At 40.9% G+C, this 20,812-nt stretch overlaps 1 protein-coding gene across 1 annotated transcript in view; it reads right to left on the bottom strand.

Annotated features, from left to right (window-relative positions):
- The window catches only part of SEC63 (SEC63 homolog, protein translocation regulator), a 68,809-nt gene extending 59,669 nt beyond the window's left edge, over positions 1–9,140 (bottom strand). The window contains exon 1 of the mRNA XM_061206759.1: positions 8,890–9,140. Within this exon, the coding sequence (XP_061062742.1) occupies positions 8,890–9,013 (124 nt within the window). The 5' untranslated portion in view covers positions 9,014–9,140. The remainder of the gene's footprint in view (positions 1–8,889) is intronic.
- Positions 9,141–20,812: the final 11,672 nt, after the last annotated feature.

The following is a 20,812-nucleotide window of genomic DNA, read 5'->3' as shown; positions in this document are numbered from 1 at the left end:
CACTGAGGATACAGCAGAAAACAAAACAAAAACCCCTGCTCTCACACACCATATATTCTAGCGGAGGAGAAAGCAATAAACAAATTAAGTAAACTATATAGTATATTAGAAGATGATAAGTGTTATGAAGAGAAATAAAACAGAAAAAGGGAAGAGCTTCTTTGAAGGTAGAAAAATACTTAACAATTTTAAATAAGGTGCTCAAAGAAGGCAACACTGAGAAGATGGTGTTTGAGCAAGGACATAATGCAGATGGGGGAGGTCGTAATGTGGCTATCTAGAGAAAAAGCATTCCAGGCAGAGGGAGCAGCAACTATAAAGGTTCAAAAGAAGAAGTGTGCCTCATGTGCCCTAAGAACAGCAGAGCGGCTAGTATGACTGGAATGGAAGAAACAAGAGAGAAAGTATAAGAAATGAAGTCAAAAAGCTCATGAAGGACTTCACAGGCCACTCTAATGACTTTAGCTTCTACTGTGATTGAGATGGGAGAGGCTTAAAGGGTTCTGAGCACAAGAGTGACATGGGCCAGCTTCAGTTCTAAAAGGATCACTCTGCTACTATTTTGAGAAAAGACTGCAAGGAGTAAGGGTAGAAACAATGAGACTAGTTAGAAGGCTAATGATAATCCAGGCAATAAAACAGGATGTTGGTGGTGGTGGTGGAGCAAAAAGAAATGGTCAGACTAGATATAATAATTTGAAGGTAGAGCCAACAGGACACACTAAAAGTCTGGAAGTGGCATATGAGACAAAGACATGAACCAAGAATAACTCTAAGGCTTCTTCCCAGAACAGTTGAAGAAACAGATGTGATTAACTGAGATGGAGAAGACTATGGGTCAAGAAGGTTGGGGAGAGGGGAAACAGAAATCACATCAGTATTTTGCATATTAAGATGTCTATTAGATATGCAAAAGGAAATGTGGACCTGGAACTTACATATACAGAAGTCTGGAGTTCAAGGAAAGAGTTCTAGACTGGAAATATAAGTTCTGGAAATATAAGTTTTTATGAGTCACACAGCTGATATTTAAAGCCATGAGACCAGATGAGATCACCAAAGGAATAAGTGTGGATGGAAAAGAAGTCAAGGACTCAGCCTTGAGGTATTCTAAAATTAAGAGGTGCTCACTGGTAAACTATGCTCAATAAATTATCCCACAAAAATAGAGACTACCCACGTGTCTAGAGCCAACTGATTTTTGAAAAGGCTATTGTTCATTCAATGAAAAACGAACAGTCTCTTCAACAAATACTATTTGGACAACTGGATTTCCACCCCTAGGAATATACCCCAAAGAATTGAAAATAAGAACTCAGACATTTGAATGCCAATGTTCACTGCAGCATTATTCACAAAAGACAAAGAACAGAAACAACCCACGTGTTCATCAACAGATGAGTGAATAAAAATGTGGTATATCTGTACAATGGAATATTATTCAGCCATAAAAAGAATGAAGTTCTGATGCATGCTACAACATGGATGAATGTAGAAAACATTATGCTAAATGAAATAAGCTAAACACAAAAGGACAAATATTGTATGATTCCACTTATATGAAATATCTAGAATAGGCAAATTTACAGAGACAAAAAGTAGCCTGGAGTTTACCAGGGGCTGAAGGAAAGAGAGAACGAGAAGTTATTGCTCAATAGGTACACAGTTTTATTTGGGATGATGAAAAATTTTGGAAAGATGATGGTTGCATAACATTGTGAATGTAATTAATGCTAATGAACTGTACATTTAAAATGGTTAAAACTACAAATTTTATGTTTTATATACATACTACCACAATAAAAATTTTAAAAGAAAAGTAATATATCAAGTAATATCTCAAGTATGTCCCTTACCTTCCTATTGCTACCACCATTGTTTGGGCCCATATTATTTCTTGTCTGCTTCTCAATCTCTATACTGTCTCATCCTATGAGATGTTATTACATTAACTTGCATATAGCACGGTTGCAAAAATGTTCTAAAATGTTCAAAATGACACACTGTCAACCAAATCACATATACACTCTTCAGCTGAACATATAAGGTTTTCTATATGACTTAATCAAGTTTTCTGGCCTTTTCTCACACTTTTTCACTCTGGGAACTCTGCTGCAACTGGTTTGATCTGTACTTTAAACATGTTTCATGCTTTCCAGCCTCTACACTTTTGCTCATGTGATTTCTTCTTTGCACCTCCTCCCTCCATTCCACCCATTAAATCTTTCTTATCCTTTAACAGTCCAGTCAAAATCAACTTACTCTGAAGAGCCTTTCCTCATCTCTAGATACCCACTACCACCCCCAACTAGATGCAAATACTTTATCCAACTAACTTCCATAGCACTTGCTTTCACTTCTCTTACACTTTTTTTGTTGCGTTTTGGATATAATAATTTGTGTATCTGTCTAATCCTAATTCTCCCACCCCATCCAGATTATAAACTCTATCAAAAGACTATATTTACACTGCATTCATCTTTGTACCGTCTGCTGCTCCTAGTACAGGCAAACAGTGAATGCTCAATCAATAACTACTAGATTTAACTAAACAGGCAAAAATCTAAAGTGAAAAACATCTGGAATCTACACAAGAAAATTCCTTCATCCATACTGACAAATACAATTCCAAAATGTAAGGAACACCTTATGTTACCAAACCCAAGTTTGGGTTTGCTCACCTGCCACAGCAAAGCCAATTTACTGACGCTGGGTTGTGGTGAAGGAAAGTACAGCATTTACTGCAGGTGCCAAGCAAGTAGTAGGGTAGCTCATGCTCAAAAGACCCAAACTCCCCAACTGTTTTCAGGCAAGGGTTTTTAAAGGCAGCATCTGGGGGTGAGGGCTGCAGGATACATGGCTTTCTTCTGATTGGCTGGTGGTGAGGTAACAAGGTGGTGTCTCAGGAATCTCAATCATCAACCTTCCAAAGTCACCACAGGGTTGGGGGGGGCGGGGGGGTGGGTAGGTCTTGGTTCCTGAAGAACAACTCCAAGAGATCCTTCAGATAGTTCTGTATATCCCTTGAGGAGGAACTAGGACTCTGTTTTATCCCTGAACTATTGTCATTACTTTTCTTGTTTAACTGCTTTTCCTTTGTTTCTGCATTCCCTCACTTCCCTACTTAGTAACTACCTATGCCTACTCTTTGGAACTCAAGGAAGGCCTAGGAGACTAAAGTCTTTTTCTACAAACAAGAAATGGGGGACACGGAGGGGCTTTTGTACCTGGCAGGGTCCTGCTTGGTTTCAATCCCCCTTTCCTTTGATACTCCTCAATCTTGAGGGGAACAGGTACGGGACAAGAAAGGGAGTAATGTTTTGAATAGAGAGGTTAATCATAAACTCGGCAGAGGAACTTGGGGTTTAGGGGGACTTGGTTTCACTTATTAAGAGAATGAACAATAATGCCTTTCAACAAACAATGTGACGGTGAGATGGTGTAACAACATTTGTCATCAACAGAGTCTGGTAATGGGACTTTTTTTAAAAGGAAGTCTGAGTACAATATGGATATATTTGTTATGACCTGTAAAGTATAAGTAAGGGAGTGAACATCTGAAAATTTTATTTTATATGAAAGTAAGCCTATTTGTCTTTCAGGTTCTCCAAGATCAAGCAAGAATGCAAGATGACCTTTAAAAACAATTTTATAAATGCATTTACTAATCCAATGTCTGTCACCGCATTTATAAAACCTAAATGTTGTACTATAATTCATACTGCCAAGTTTCCTCTATGACGTGAGACTTAAATGTGTATATGCTCACGTCTGATACCTTTTCTGTCCAGACAGAACACAGAGGGAATGACTACTTTAAAATGACTCAAACTTCTCAGATCTCTAATACCCCTTCAAAATCTAAAATCTTAGGAAGACTACATGTTCTAACTGGAATATGAACATTCATAAAATATACTCCTTTGAACACAAAACTGATAACTAGCCAGTTTTTTCTGTTAAAAAATCCACTCAACAACAGATTGAGATAACTCTACTGTAATTAGAAATTATCTAGATAAATCAACAGATAAAGCCAACATTTCACTTTAAATAAAAATGTTCATCCCCATCCTTTTCCCTGCACTCAACCCTAAAACTGATAAAAGTTAATGTTATTATTGGACGAGTCACCAAACAGCTTTTAAGAGGAAGAGAAACAAAACAGAAATGAGTGAAAATTCAAAATCTGCACTCCACTCTCTCATTCCCTCCACGGTACTTATAGTCCACAAACAGCCCATGCTATCTTACAATTCTCTTTCTAACCTGCTCATTCCCCTATATGCTGACATCTCAAAGGACTAATAAGCCTCTGAAATGGACTCCGTCTCCATCTAGTTTTTCCCCACCCAGACACCACCACCTCCCAAACCATTCTCCACTCAAAGCTCCACAAAAGCAAAACTGACCATGTAAATTACTCTACTTAAAAACCTCCATTATTTACCCAATAACTTATAGGATGAAGTATAAAATGGTTGATTTGCTCCTAAGTGCCAATCACATTAAATCTTTACCACTTACTGAACATCTCCACGCTTTTGCATATGCTTTCCCCTACATCTGGAATGCACTTCTCCCATTTACCTTTTAAGACCTATCTCAAATCAACTCCTCTACATTAAACACCCAAATCCCCAAACAGAATTATTCTCTCCTTCCTCTGTGCTCCCACAGCACTTTCCACTTATCATTTTAATACTTATTATAATGTGTTATAGTAATTACAGGAGAGAGTATAAGGTAGTGGCTAACAAGAGAAGCTTTGGCATAAGATGGATTTGGGTCCAACACTCAATCTTCCACCTAGTAGCAATACAGCTTTAGACAAGTTGGTTACCTCCTCTAGGGCTCAATTTTCTCATTAATAAAATTGGGATAACACTTGAGTCTAGTTTAAAGTGCTATAGTGAGTGCACTCAGCACTACCCATCTTTGAGGCTAGTCAACATTCAATGAACAGCAGCAAAGCTGAGGTGAGGATCACAATTATCTGTCTAAGACTGGAGGAGGATGTGGGGTCTCCCCCCCACAAGAAAAGGGACTATGTCTAAAGTCATCCCAAGGGGATGCACACACCAAAATGTTTAATCACTTCTGGGTGATTTGGGTGATGGAATTACAAGCAGTTTTTGTTCTGTTCCTTTGATCTTTTCTGCATTGAGTATATGCAACTTACTAAGAAAAAAGCTATAAGCCCTTAAATACCTGATCCATCGGCCTTCCCTCGTGGCGCAGTGGTTGAGAATCCGCCTGCCAATGCAGGGGACACAGGTTCAATCCCTGGTCTGGGAAAATCCCACATACCACGGAGCAACTAAGCCCTGTGTGCCACAGCTACCAAGCCTGTGCTCTAGAGCCCGCGAGCCACAACTACTGAGCCTGCGTGCTGCAACTACTGAAGCCCGTGTGCCTAGAGCCCGTGCTCCACAACGAGAGGCCACCACAGTGAGAAGCCCACGCACCGCAACGAAGAGTAGCCCCCGCTCGCCACAACTAGAGAAAGCCCACATGCAGCAACGAAGACCCAACGCTGCCAAAAATAAAAAAATAAATATAAAAAAAAAGCTTTAAAAAAAAAACCTGATCCATCACCTAGGAGCAGCATCTAGCACAAAGTATTATGCTCTACAAATACCTGCAAAATGAAGAAATTTCTACAGTACATTTAGTTTTACAAGCAAGCATGTTTATATGCATTTATTTCTTTGCTTCTCATAACCACTTCTTGGGTAGGTAGGGCAGGTTATTATTATCACCCCTAGAAAATGAGGATGAGAGTTCAGAAACAGCTAAACAGGGACTAGGCTGGAACTTAAAACCAAAACTTCTAACTTCAAATACAGCGTTTTTTACTTTACTACTAAGCACTAAAAGTGAACTCCTACTCACATTCCCAAGTCAGAGAGCTAAATCACTTGTACACTATTTGAGAGGGAGCAAGCAAAGAAGAATAAAGGAATGTAACTTTTTAAAAAAAGTTTCATTAATCCTTTCAAACAATGGGGGAAAAAATCTGAGTACATAAGTGTACCAGATCAAATTGTTCCAGAAAGTCTAAGTAACCAGAAAAAACAACAGGAGCTAAGAGCCCCAATATGTGCCAGACACTGTTCTAAACATTTTACATATATCTATTTTATTAATTTAATTCTATAAAACAGATAACTACTGTCTCTAGTTCACAAATGAGTAAACTAAAACATAGAAATTAAATCACCTGCCTAAGATAACACAGTAATTGGCAGATTCAGGTTTCAAAACTAGGCAGTTTTGAAAAAGTAAGATCAAGGAGTCAAAAAAAAAAAACCTCCAAAATCTGGGAAAAGCAGTGATATATTTTATCTCAATTCAAAGCATCTATAATCCTTAACCTATGGAAAGAATAAAAGCCCTCTCTGGATTATTTGAATTTCTAATAATTGGAAACAGTTATTTTCTCTTGTTCAAATATCATTATAAACCTATTAAAGTTGCTTTAACAAAAATATTCTACTTTCAACTACAAGAACTTTACAGCCCTATTCTACAGTAAGTACTTCTTAGCTTTGTAAAATAAAAAAGCTAAGACATTAGAGGTTTTTTTGTTTTCAGGAAAGTGCACATATCAAAAGAAATACACCACCTCCCAAAATGACAACTCCAACAAAAGACCACTACCTACCTTAGCAACACTACTCAAACCTAGTTACAATTTACAATCACATAGGGACTTTTTAAAAAACCAATACATAGCACCCACTCCAAACCAATTAAATCACAATATCTGGTGATGGGTCTAAGTTTTTAAAAGGTCCCCCAAGTGATTCTAATGAGTAGTCAGGTTTAAGACCCACTATTCTAAGGAAATCCAAACCCTCCATATTATTACTTCACACAGAGCTTTTGCCCATAAAGGTCTGAAAAAGTATTCAGTCATCTTATTCAGCCAATTTGCAAACAACCAAGAGAGTAAGATAAATAGGACCCTTCAACTACTAAAAGGGGTATTAATTATAAGCGCACTTCGCCCAACAGATTAGACAAAAATCAAGGCAAAAGGATTCCAATGATAATGTTTTGGATAACAGAGTAACTTCAATTAACACGTCAAATATGCCAATGACCAAGCTATTTCTATTTGTCAAACCCTATATTTTCCAATCTGAAATGGTGCCATGCTTTCTGATGGACTCAAGAGCCCAACAATTCCAAAAGAGCAACACTGAAACAACTGTCAACCTTGAAACTTAAAGCCCCCAAATGTGTCATCTTTTAAAAAAGCTAAACAAAGATTAAACTCAACTTTAATGTTGTACAATTGCTGACTAAATCTTTTTATGCTTTCATATAGAAGATACCCCTGAAAAGTCAATATTGCCATAAGAACTCTGAAATTCAAAATTACATGCCTAGATGTTTGCAGGAAAATAATTTGGTGACTTGGACTGATAGACAGCTACTTATAATCTTTATTCAACTCACTTAAAAAAGTAGTCATATTTTGCTGTTGGGATATTAATGTGTTTGATTATTGGTGCTGTTTTAGACCCTTAAAGGCTTGTTAGGGTAGGTACTATCTTTCAAAAATTTGAAAAACTCTGTAGCATACCTGTCCTCAAGCGTTTTGAATAAAGCATGTGGATCTGTAGTAGTAATTTTGAATAACACAACAGGATATTTTAATATTTGATTTTTGAAGCTTATTTAGTTTTCCTGTGAAACTGTAAGTAGCTAAAAGCACTGAATCAGTCTTAAAGCATAACAAGTTCCGATGTGATTCCATGCTTCACTGGTAACAATGTCCCCAAAGTACAGTATACCACCTGGACAACCTAGACTCCCACCACACCCAACTTGAGAGAATCTATTTATTCAAGTTAGCATAGCTCTTGTGAAACAGAAAGCCTTCCCTAAATGTTCTTACTCAAAAGCTACTTGTTACTGTTAACGCTACCACAACCAACCTACTAAGGCCTTGCAGTTCCATCAGTTTTAAGAATATCACCTGCCATATATCCTAGTAGAGTGCAACAAACGGAATCCAAAACCCAAACATAAAATGCCTTGCAAAGAATCTAAATAATTCTGTGTTCTAACCCGATGTTGTTTAATGTGAAGATTGAGAACTAAAAGCAAACGGACCAGCTACCTCACAACTGGACTATCTAGAAGACTTAATCCTTCCTTCATACTTGCACTTTTTCCGCCATAAACAACAGGAAACTCCAAAGAAACGGAAATAGAGAAAAGCCTAATTTTTCCTAAGGGTAATAACGGCATCGCTTCCAACACCCCCCCCCCCCCAGTGTGAGTGAACAAATGAAAAAGCAACGGGGGAAAGGCACGGGGGGAGGGGCGGTTGGCGAGCTCAGCTGGAGTCCTATACCTGCCACCCAGCTCAGACGGTGCCCGAAACATCTGTAACGACCGCTGCAACAGGGAAACTGGGCTGTGGGGGGAAGAAAACCGTGGCCTGGGGGCTCAGAGTGGAGCCTGCACGCTCGGCTTCCTCCTTGGCCAACTCTTCTCTCACCTCCCAATTCCCATCCTCCCTATCCCACCCTGCTCCCTCCGTAAAGAAAAATACCCAATAAAACCGGAGGCAGAGAAGACAAAGAGGCAAAACGAGGCTGCAAGCAGCGTCCAGAACAATGGGGGATAGGGTGCAAAGCGAAACTCCCGAGGAGGACAATGAAGGGGGTGGAGAGGAACCCGGAGAAGCACAGAGGGAAACACCGCCGAGCCCGGGCCCCGCCGGCGGCGGACGCCTGGACTCGAGGCCCGGCCGCGCGTGCGGTATCACCCCGGGCGCGGCGGGCTGGGCCGGAGAGGGTGGGAGCGGCGCGGCCCGGAGGGGCCGGCGGAGCCTGCGCGGGTCCACCGGCTGCTGCCGGCGGGACTCACCGGCATTCTGATCTCGGGGCCAGAGGTAGTATGTGGCCGGGATCACGATGAGCCCCACGAAGGAGGTGAGGAAGTAGAAGAAGGTGTTCCCGCTGTCATCGTACTGGAACTGCTGCCCCGCCATGGCACCCCCTCCTCCGCCTCCCTCTTCTCACCACCGCCGCCACGACCCCACTCTGCTTTCGGACTCCCAGCGCCCCGGCCGCGTGTGGCGTAGCTCCTACGCCGCCGCCTCTCCTCCCCGCCCCCACGCCACTCTCACGGACACGCCGCCGCCGCCACCGCCGCTGCGGTCCCAGCTCTCGCGAGAAGAGATAGCTCCCTCCCCGCGCGGTTTTTCCCTCCTCCGCCCCCCGCCTCTCCCCAACCAGCTCGCTGAGAGAGACGTGGCGCGCAGCCGAAGAACTCTGCGAGCTCCCGCCCTTAGCCCTGCCCGCTTAGCCTCAGCTCCGCCCCTCAAGCTCTGGTAGACCCTCCCTGAAGGCCCCTCCCCTACCCCTAAAGTCCCTCCCCCTCCCTCCTCAGTTTCCTTTCCCAGGGTCCAGCTCCGGGTCCTGAGGGTCGGTTTACAGGGTCCCAGCCGAGGCTTCCGGGCCGAGCAGTGGGCGCGGGCGGTTCACCTGACTGCGACCGGCGTCGCACCCATTCGAAGCAGAGGTGAGGCTTCCTTGCCTCCCCTGTCTCCCATCGCTACCCACCCTGTCCTGCACTCTCACTTTTCAATTTCCCTGGTTGATAAGAATGTTTCCTTAAGTTCCGGATCCGCTCCTCCAGTTTGGAAACACTGGTCCGTCAGAATAGGGCGCGGGAGCAGGGCGGTGGGGAGGGATGGTGAGGGGTTTGGTTGTAGGGGTCTTTTGGCAAAGCAACGTTTGCTATTAAGAGACTGCGATCTACATTGCGCCCATTTTGCAGATGGAGATTCCCCAAGCCGGTAGAGATGGTGACCTACCTATCCCAGAGCTAATAATATTTATAGCATTTTCTTCGACACAGGCAGTAGGCAAAGACCTTCATTGCTTTAAATCATTCAATGGTCGGCGAACCCCTTGGAATGAATCAAAGCATGCCCGCTCTCCAGATGAGGAAATGGAGGCTGAGAGAGATTGCCTAAAGTGAAGCACAGTAAGGAAACGTCTGGGTATTCAAACCCAGATAACGCTGACGCCACAAAGCCAGTGCCCTGACCACCGCCTCGTCGCCGACCCTCGCATTTCCCTGAGAGCGGCCGGCCCTCGCGTGCGGAGTGTGGGCAGGAATCCGCACTGCGAGGAGAGACGGCTGGGGGAGCAGTCGCTCTCCGCGGCCTCTGCCCTCGCCGGCTGTGAGATCCCAGAGGCTGGTGTCAGCTAAGCTGGGAGCCGAGGGGGCTGGCGCCCTGATCCGTGAATGACCCCCACGGGCCCGCGGCAGCCCTGGCTGGAGCCTATCGCAGCATCTCCCCCTCCCCTCAGGGGACCAAAAGGAAAGGCCCACCCGAGTCACCTCACAGAGTCGTTGTGAAGATTAAAGGGAGTTATAGTGAAAACTGGAAAACCAATGCAACAAACAGATATTACACTGTATTTTTAAAAACTCATTTTAAGGCTATATAGTCTATTTACTAGGTTCCTTTCAATACGCCTTCCACTGTTGGAAGAGAAATCTGGTCACATGTCATCTTTTATTTCATGTCCTTAAAAATAGTATTTATCATAATCAGTGACGACTTCCTTCATAATAGATTATATTCACATGTATTCTCTCTTCCCTCTCAAATGTCGTAACTACCCATTTTGAAAGAAAATTTCAGAACATCATTTTCTCTGCATTCCCCTCCTCACTTTTTTCTGTGTGAAGTTTTCAAAGACTGTATTAGAGGGGAAGAAATTAAACAGAGAGGTGAGGGGGAGAGGATTGGACAATGAGGTCAGCACAGCACTGTGATCACCCAAGGCTGATATGCCCAAAACAATTTGCCTTGCTTCAGAAACAAGCCTGTCATACAATTGGCTCAACTGCAGTGGGCAGGATCCTGAAGTTCCTTTTGTTTATGTTGAATTTGTTATTAAGTCTTGTTTTAATAATGCTGAACTGGTTGTTTTTTATTACTCTGATTATACATTTTACTCTGCATTTGGATAAAGATAATACATCAGTTTTATAACCTTGTGTCAATATAAATTATTCATGATAAATATTCCCCTCCTGACTTTTTCTGCAGGAGTAATCTTTTCACTGCAGTTTGGGGTCATGCATATGAGTGGTTTGTACTAAACTGAACCATGAAACCAAATTTTGAACAAATCACATTTATTTGCTAAACTCCAGACCTATCCAAAATATGAATTTTTTAACCAAATTAAAAGATTAAAGATTTGAAAATGTATAAACACAGTCTGTCTTAGAACTTAATGTTATTCATCATAGATAAACTCAGATCACCCAAATATTCCCCAAAGCGAATCTGAATCATACCTTTAATTAATCACAATTTTTTCTGACTGATTTTTTTTAATTGCTTTTTAAACAGTTGTTTCTTTTAAGATATCATTTCAATGAAATATTTAATAGTACTGAGTGAATATGGTAGAACCAGAGCTACAAACACATTTTGTTTAGTCTAATAGGACATGTTAAAAGGCATTTTTGTATTTTCTTTATATGTGTCTGTAAATGAGTATTTTAATCAATTTCATTTTAATTACTAGGTAGATATTTCCTCTCAAGTGTAGAAAACCTGCCTATTTTTTGGTTCTTCCTGATAATTTGCTTTTTCCTTAGAGTGAATCTTTCCTTCCTTGCAAGTCATGCTTGTAACTACTGGTGTTGACTTAACATTTATACATACCAAAATACATTTGTGTAGCTATAGTCAACATGATTTAATTTTCTGCTTAATGTAGTTAGCCTCAAAGAGACTGGAAAGAACCAAATTAATAAGTAGGTACATGCAATTATTTCCAGTCTTTTCCCCCTCTCTCTACCCGACAATAACCTTCACTGTCAAAGCCTAGCAAATCATCTTTAATGTTATGCCTCTTATTACTTTGTTTCAGTGCCAGGATTTTCTCCATTAAGAGCTAAATCTCTTCTGATACAAAATGAACAATTCTTTTTTTTTTTTTTTTAATTTTTATTTATTTATTTATTTATTTATGGCTGTGTTGGGTCTTCGTTTCTGTGTGAGGGCTTTCTCTAGTTGCGGCAAGAGGGGGCCACTCTTCATCGTGGTGCGCGGGCCTCTCACTATAGCGGCCTCTCTTGTTGCGGAGCACAGGCTCAGCAATTGTGGTTCAGGGGCCTAGTCGCTCCGCGGCATGTCGGATCTTCCCAGACCAGGGCTCGAACCCATGTCCCCTGCATTAGCAGGCAGACTCTCAACCACTGCGCCACCAGGGAAGCCCTGAACAATTCTTTTTATTTGATCTTACAGAGATGAAAAGTTATGCCCATCATAATGACAACAGTAACATCAACAAAGTAACGTTTGTACAACATTTATTATTTACAAAAAACTTCCTCAGCATTATTCCAGTTGAAATTTCGAAGCATGACCCACATGTTGGAACTTTGACTAGGTAAAAGGTACTAACCCATCGCAATCCTTTCATTCCCTAGCTTCCTAAGGCCCTTATGACCCAATGAAACCCCAATCTTACACTTGGAGAGAATGTGAAGGGAGGTATGGGTTAGAAAGACATTGGAACTGGATTATGCTCCACTCTGAAAGCATGAAAACAATGTTAAAAGAGGAATTGAGGGCTGTGGTTTTCTTTAGTGTTGGGAGCAGGTTTGCATTTTGGCTCCTCTCTTTTCATGAGTATGTTGGACTTGTCAATATTGTTCTTGTTCTATACCTAGTTTTGTGATTACAAAGCTGAGAATTAGTGTACTAAAACCAGTTGTCAACGATGTATCAACAAACTTAGGTTATTCCTTTATGAATTAATTTTATGTATTACCAACATATCTAAACTGCTTAAAGAAAAAATGATTGACATTTCACAGTGAGCCATAAAATAGCACTTAATGAAATTTCCCGCCCAGATTGAAATATAATTTGGAAGAGTGGCCATAAATAAACAGGAGAGATCACTATGGACAATTTCAAGTTCGTATATTTGCGTAAGGAGAAAAAAAGAAATCTCAGTAGAGATTAGAACTTAAGGGAAAACATAAATCATCTTGTTGAAAAACAAATATTTGTGGATCCTGAAGTTTATAAAATTGGGGAGCCTTAATTAATAAAAAATATAAAATTATGATTATAAAATTAGGTACAAAAGTTCATATTCACTATGAACTCTGGTGATAATGATGTGTCAAGGTAGGTTCATCATTTGTAACAAATGTACCACTCTAGTGGGGGATGTTGAAAATGGAGGAGGCTCTGGGGGCCAGGAGAGGGAGAGAGTAGGAAATATATGAGAAATCTCTGTACCTTCCACTCTGTTTTGCTGTGAACCTAAATCTGCTCTAAAAAAAGTCTACTAAAAAATAGCTAATATTTATAATAATTATAATTGCTATAGGTTTGTGTTCTACAAACAAAAGAATTCTGATAAATTCTATTTTTGCATGATTTCCATCAGGATTCTTTTTAATATGGTAACATTTACAATTGTATAAACTGCATATTGAATATATTTCTACTGAGAGAGATTTTTCCTTTTTGACAAGGCTCAATGACAACCAAATTCTCTGCTTACAATTTTAACATCTCATGAGTGGAAGAATTTTCCACAGAGTAGTTTCTGACTCTCTACATTTCAAACAATATTTCTCCTCTATTACCTACATACTTCAGGTACCAGGCCTAGTGGAATATATTTATATCATGAATCAAGATGTATCACTCTTTCATGTTGCAATGCTCGGTGAGTTTGCCCCAGGGGTAGAGGTGGAAGAAGTATTCCTGGAAGTGCTAACAACTATACACAGAAGTAACTGTAAACTACATAAAAATATCACCCTAACTCCAAAATGAATGTACCCCCTTACTTTCCAATATACAGATTATTATAAGGAAGAAAATCAGTCATTCAACATTTAACATTCATTGAAATCACATATACTATTAGAGAGGGTGGGGAGCACAGGAATGTTTAAGACAGGGTCTCTGACCTCTGGAAACTTGCCTATAGTCTAATAAGAAGGACATACTTTTTTCAATAAGTAACGAAAACCAGAGGAAGGAATTGATAAATGCTGTAAGGAATATACAAATAAAATTATTTCCAAGTTCATAGGAAAGAGTCCTTTCTTTTGGCAGAGAGAATCAGAAGGCTTCAAGGACAAGGTGGCAATTGAGCTAGGCCTTCAAATAGAAATTGAAGGAAAAAATCCAGGTGGAATCAGCTCAGAGAACATTTGAAGAATAGCATGAAGTCCAGTCTGGTTGTAAATGGCAATCACAGAAGTGGGAAAATACTTTTAAGTCCAGCTTCCAGGTTACAGGCAACATGTTAGCAATATTGCCATTTAATGAGCTTTGTTAAAGGAGTCCATAAGTGGGAGACATTGCAGTCTCCTTTAGATACCTTAAAAAAAAAGAGAGAAAAAAGAAATGGTTTTAACTAGCATGGTTTAAGTAAGAGCCTGCACAAAACAAGAGGGTGAACTAGGTCATGATTTCTACTATTTTCTTCTTCCTCCTTTACCCAGCATATAGTTTCCACTCTTTGATATCAATCAAATCTTAAGATCTAATACAATAGTTATGTCCCCAGAAAGATTTCTTTGACATACCTTACCTCACTCTGCTGGCTCCTATATTTCACATCCTGTTCACTCTCTACTTCCAGTCCTGCTTTCCCACCTCTGTCCTGCCTCACATCTGTTCTCTACACAGCAGCCATGGATCCTTTTCTTCTTTTAACTTTGTATTTTGAAATAATTATAGATTCACAAGAAGTTGCAAAAACAGTAGAGACAAGACCCATTTACCCTTCACTGCTGGCCTGCAGAGGGCTGAGTGGTTATGGTCACTGTGGGGTCCTCAGCTCTCATGGCTCAGTCAGATTAGCACGGACTCAGAGTAGCCATCCTAGAGCTGACTTATAGCCAGTGAGGATGTTTCAGCATCAGCAAGCATTTCCAGTTCACCAAAAGTTTGGTGTGTGCCCTCCCTGCCAATGTTAACTAATCAGATCAAGGAAGGGAAACTTTGACCTACGGGCTGACTAGATTCAACCCTCATTTTAATCTCTGATTCACTGGACAGGTTGGCTAGAGACCATAAATATGAAATACATGAATAAACTTGCCTTCCAGGTTCAGTAGTTGCCTTGCTTTATGGGTAGTGAGACCATGGCCAGACCAATCTGACAATAGAACTCTAACCCACAACCCTTACAGCAAGCGATCCAGGAAGCCAAAACACAACCTCTTCAGCATTTGGCCCAGAGTATCAGGACTAGCTTCCCAATTTTTTGCCCCCATTTGCTAATTAGGATCAACCAGCCAAATATGCTGCCTTAATCAGTTATGCAGGATACCCAACTCCTAGTCAGCCTGTCTCCAGCTTCTCCATCAAAGCACACCGAAGCCTTCCCTTTTTTCACTGTAAAGCTTCCCCACTCCCCTGTCTGGCTTTGAGTCTCTGCCAAACCCAAACAATGGTGGCAGAATCTCTTGCTATAGCAAGGTCTGAATAAATAGCCTCTGTTTGTTCTCATTTGGAAGATCTTCACTTATTTCTACATTATGTAAATACTAAATGAATTGCTTTTAACAGTTGTTAGGTATACATAGTATTACACACATAGTAGTAGTCTAGCATAGATGTCTTCATGATTTGCCAAGTGCCTACCTCTCCTCCCACTAAAACCTAGACACTCTGAGGAAAAAACAACCAACCAACCAACCAACCTATGAAATCAAACTCACTGCCTGAGCCTGAGACAGGACCACAGAAATAAAAAGCCTTTTTAGAACCTAAGGAATGTTCTTCCTTAGCAGGGATTACCAATTTGATCCTTATAATTAGCCCTTCTGTATGCCTATTCACATGTCATTACCTGTTCGTATGGATAAGAGCTACCAAACCTTGTGCCATATACAGCTGTGCTTTTAAAATTGTTTTTGACCATTATTCGTAGCAAGAGATATATTTTACATTATGGCTCAGTACATTACAAGTGTCATAAAAGAATACTTAACCCTCACCATGTGCAATGTGGTGTGATATTTTTCTATCGTACACTATACATTTATTCATATTAAATGTATATGTAATAAATTATACTTATGTGTGAAATGCTTTATTAAAGAAACACTGAACTACGGTCTGGAAGATTTCTGAAGATGCATAGAAAAGCTCAATCATAGAATACAGATAAGGTCTCCTTTGACAGTAAGTATGTTCTTGAACATTCTTTTATCAGGTGGGGAGCTTCTCATTTAAAGAAATGCTCTAGCACAGTAGTTCTCAAACTTCAGTTGCAGGAGAATCACCTAGAAGGCTCATTAAAGCTCAGAATGCTGGGCCTCACCCCCAGAGTTTCTGAATCAGGCTGTGGTAAAGGGCAGCCTGAAAATTTGCATTTCTCACAAGTTCCCAGGTGATGCTGATGCTGCTAGTCTGGAAACCACACTGTTTTAATGAATCATTTTTATAAATCAAATCATCCTTTTGCACAATGAATAACCACTTCCCAATTTGTCTGTTTGTCATATGTTGAGTTTACTGAAGCAACATATGTTGTAGTGGTTGGATGTGTGTGACTGTAATTTGTGTCTGAGCAGAAGGTCAAAAGTCAGGAATTAAGGGAGACCATCTGCTTGCTGATTCCTTCCTCCAGCCCTCTGGTGCTCCTTTTCAGAGTTATTTAACCACACATTCATTTATTTCACAAATATTTGTGACCCTGTGCCAAGATCTGTGCTAGGCTTTAGATTACCATCAGCCTGAGCATTTTATAAGAAAACAGTTCCCTTCAGAAAGCTGTAGAATGGGGACTTTCCTAGTGGCACAGTGGTTTAGAATCTGCCTGCCAATGCAGGGGACACATGTTCGATCCCTGGTCCGGGAAGATCCCACATGCCGCGGAGCAACTAAGCCTGTGCGCCACAACTACTGAGCCTGCGCTCTAGAGCCTGCGTGCCACAACTACTGAAGCCCACGCACCACAACTACTGATGCCCACGTGCCACAACTACTGAAGTCCACGTGCCTAGAGCCTGTGTTCTGCAACAAGAGAAGCCACCGCAATGAGAAGCCCACGCACCTCAACGATGAGTAGCCCCCGCTCGCTGCAACTAGAGAAAGCCCGCGCACAGCAACGAAGACCCGACGCAGCCAAAAATAAAAAAAAATTTTTAAATTAGAAAATAAAATTTGTGGAATGATGCTGAGTCCCTTTTTCTGTTCTTTTATAACCATTTTGTTCCTGATGGGTGAGGATCAGGTGCCCTTCCAGAAACAGGAAGATGACAAAATCAGGCAGCTGTTGCAAGTTTTAGAGCTCCTGATTCACTGGTCTTTGAAGGTAGTGTCTTCCAAACCTCCTCTCTGAGGAAAAGCAGAACACCCAGGTGCTAGTTAAAATTATAGCTCCCAGGCCCTTGGCGATTCTGACACAGCTGGGGAGGAAGCATAGTTGTTATATTTTTAGCAATTACTCCAGGTGAGTCTTAAAATCAAAGAAGTATGGGAAACCTCGTTTTAAAACACGCTATTACATATAAAATAGATAACTAATAAGGACCTACTGTATAACACAGGGAACTCTACTCAGTACTCTGTGATGACCTATATGGGAAAAGAATATAAAAAAGAGTGGATATATGTATATGTATAACTGATTCACTTTGCTGTGCCGCAGAAACTCACACAACATTGTAAATCAACTATACTCCAATACAAATTTAAAAAAAATAAAATAAAACTATCTCTGAATACAATATAGACCCTAGAATTATATTAACTGAAAGAAGAAGGTATTCACAGTAGGTAAGTGATCCTCAAACTTCACTGCATGTAAGAACCACTTGGGGAATTTCCAAAGCCTAGGTCATTCCCTGTATCAATTATATCAGAATTTCCCTCCCTATCTCCCCTGTGAGTCCAACTGGCAGCCAAATTTTAGAACCAGTACAATCATTTATGTAAGTTAAACCCCTCTTCATACTGAAGCACTTTTCACAGTCTCTTCCTAATGCAGTTGCTTTCCATCATCATGAAAAACTACATCCTGTTTAAATATTGGAGACTTAAGTATTGGGGCAGGTGAAGTATTATCAGGTGATCTTGAGTGCTCTTGTTCTGCTGACGCCAGCAGCCTATTAGCTTTTGAAAGCTCTGGACTAGATCAGGAACTACCCCAAAGCTTGGTGGCTTCAGGGATTCTGCTCAAAGATTTGAACTAGTGCCTCTCAGATTTCAATGCGCATTTGAATCCCATGGAGAATCTTAATAAAATTAAGGTTCTAATTCAGTAAGTCCAGAGTGTGATCTTTGAGTCCACATGTCTAACAAGCTCCAGGTGATGCCTATGCTACTGGACCACAAACTACACTTGGAGTAGCAAAGCTGTAGGTGGTCCCCCGAATCTAGTGTCAATAAATAAAAGCAGCAGGAGTATATATAGCTATGGCAAATAAGCTAAGATAGAAGGGACAGGTGACTGTGACTCTCATGTAGGCAGGGCACAACAAAGCCTAGTGAACATCATAAAAATGGTGTTTGAGGTAACACAGGTGGAAAGAACTGCAGACCAAATCTGATGAGACAGATTTGAGATAGTCAAAGTTCAACTAAAGAGTGTGTCAAATACTGAAAAATATGGCCAGGGTGTAGATGGAGAAAAGCAGGGTAGCATAGAAGGTAAGAGCTTGGGTTTCCAAATCAGCTTAAAATTTAAATCCTGGCTCTACCACTTACTGCCTATGTGACCTTAGGGAAATGGCTTAATTTCATCTGTGAAATAGAAAGAACTTTGTGTGTGTGTGCTTAGTAAATTACAGGTGCCCAGCCCAGGGCCTGGCAACAGTAGGTCTTCAATAAATGATTGTTTCAACTATACAACTGTAGCCCAAGTGTTCAGGGCTTCACCAGATTTAGGTTCATTCATCCAATCTTTTTTTTTTTATTTTATTGGAGTATAGTTGATTTATAATGTGTTAGTTTCAGGTGTACAGCATAGTGATTCAGTTATACATAGAATATTCATTCTTTTTCAGATTTTTTTCCTATATAGCTTATTACAGAATATTGAGTAGAGTTCCCTGTGCTATAGAGTAGGTCCTTGCTGGTTATCTATTTTATGTATAGTAGTGTGTGTATGTTAATCCCAAGTTCCTAATTTATCCCTCTCCCCCGCCACGTTTCCCCTTTGATCACCATAAGTTTGTTTTCAAAATCTGTGAGTCTGTTTCTGGTTTGTAAAGAAGTTCATTTATATCATTCATCCAGTCTTGATGGCTCTTCTTTCCTGCTTGGCAGCCTGTAGGAAATCCAGCCTCATGCAAAAGAGGGAGCTCTCTCGTGTGACCATTTTGGACTTGCTCATTGCTCTCCGCCATGGCTAATTAGGTTAGAACCCTGCAGGCTTAGACTACAACAGAACCCAGAGAGGCCACTGCCCAGCCCTCACCACCGCCGCTGTCATTGCCTAAATGCTAGATCCTTTGCATCTGATTGTTGAAATCCATGCCATTGCTTTTGCAAAAAGAATATATCCTAGTGTTACTATGTTGTTTGTCCAGGATTTGGTGATGGCAGTAGAGTTCTCTGAAGTTAGAGTGGGGATAGAGGAACAAGCGGAGCGGTCCACAGAAAGGATTCTTGAGTGCCAAAGGATCACAGAACCTTAGTCCACACACATAGGCACCTTCTCCCCAGAGCACACAAATGAAGTGGAAGTTCCAGGGTCAACCACCACTCTATCCAGAACTGCTCACTACTGGCTCCTTAATGCTAAAGCCTTTTGGCTGATAACAGGAATCTTCACTAAGTACTTTACATACTTTAGCTCATTTCATTCTCAAACAGCCCTATGAAGTAGGTACTAGAAGTGCTCCCATTTTCCACATGAGGAAAAGGGAGGCTTAAAGAGATAAAGAAATATGCCCAGGGACACACAAGTGGTCAGCAGTGGAGGTGAGTTTGGAATCCAAGCAGTCTGACTCCAGGACAGAGATGTTCCTCTTTGCCTCCAATCCCTATCTTGCTCCCTGCACCAGATTCCTCTTACTTACCAGTGTGTTTTCCCAGAAACCTAGCTTCCACCTGGAACCCCCAGTTAATCAGACATGTCTGTATATGTCTTAGCCCCAGTTGTGGACAGGGTTCAAGTACTTTGCCCAGAGGGCTCCCCAGTTGTGATACATGTCAGTGAATGCAAATAACTACACAGTGAAGAGGGTCACCATGCTTCCTTCTCCTAGAGTATCTGACTCTCACCTCTGGCCCAACAAAGTCACCCAGTTATGGAATTAAGATGATAATGATGGAGCCAGTTTGTAAAGGGTTTGAAGATCAAATCAGAATAAGGAACCTGGACTTTAATCTATGGGCAAATTCTATGACTATATCATTAATAAAATGGACAGGGCGTGAGGAGGATAAAAAAGGGGAAAAGGAAGAAAATATTGAATTTCAGGTCCATTTGCTCAGGCTGTCGACGCTATGTGTTCCAACACCAGTGATGAGGGCAGCCCCAGGTGCTTCAGATGGAGAGTTCCATCTCCAATAAATGAACGTAAGAACAAGTGAAGAGTTGCTGGATGGTAGGATTAACTAATACAATGTGATAGCTGCTGTGATTCACCCCTTGCTTGAAGGTGTCAGATAAAGATGTCCTAAACTGGAATCAGGCAGGGAGAGAAAACTCGGAGAAGAGAGGGGATTGTAGTACACCCCAAAATCTTTGGTCTGTGAATAAGAATGTAAATCTCTAAGATGAGGCTTCTCAAATTATTTGACCATTGCCTTCTTTTT

The sequence above is a fragment of the Eubalaena glacialis genome, chromosome 12, assembly GCF_028564815.1.
Source record: "Eubalaena glacialis isolate mEubGla1 chromosome 12, mEubGla1.1.hap2.+ XY, whole genome shotgun sequence".
Classification (NCBI taxonomy): Eukaryota; Metazoa; Chordata; class Mammalia; order Artiodactyla; family Balaenidae; genus Eubalaena; species Eubalaena glacialis.
Note: the sequence above shows the minus strand (reverse complement) of the source record. Positions and strands in the feature narration are given on the sequence as shown.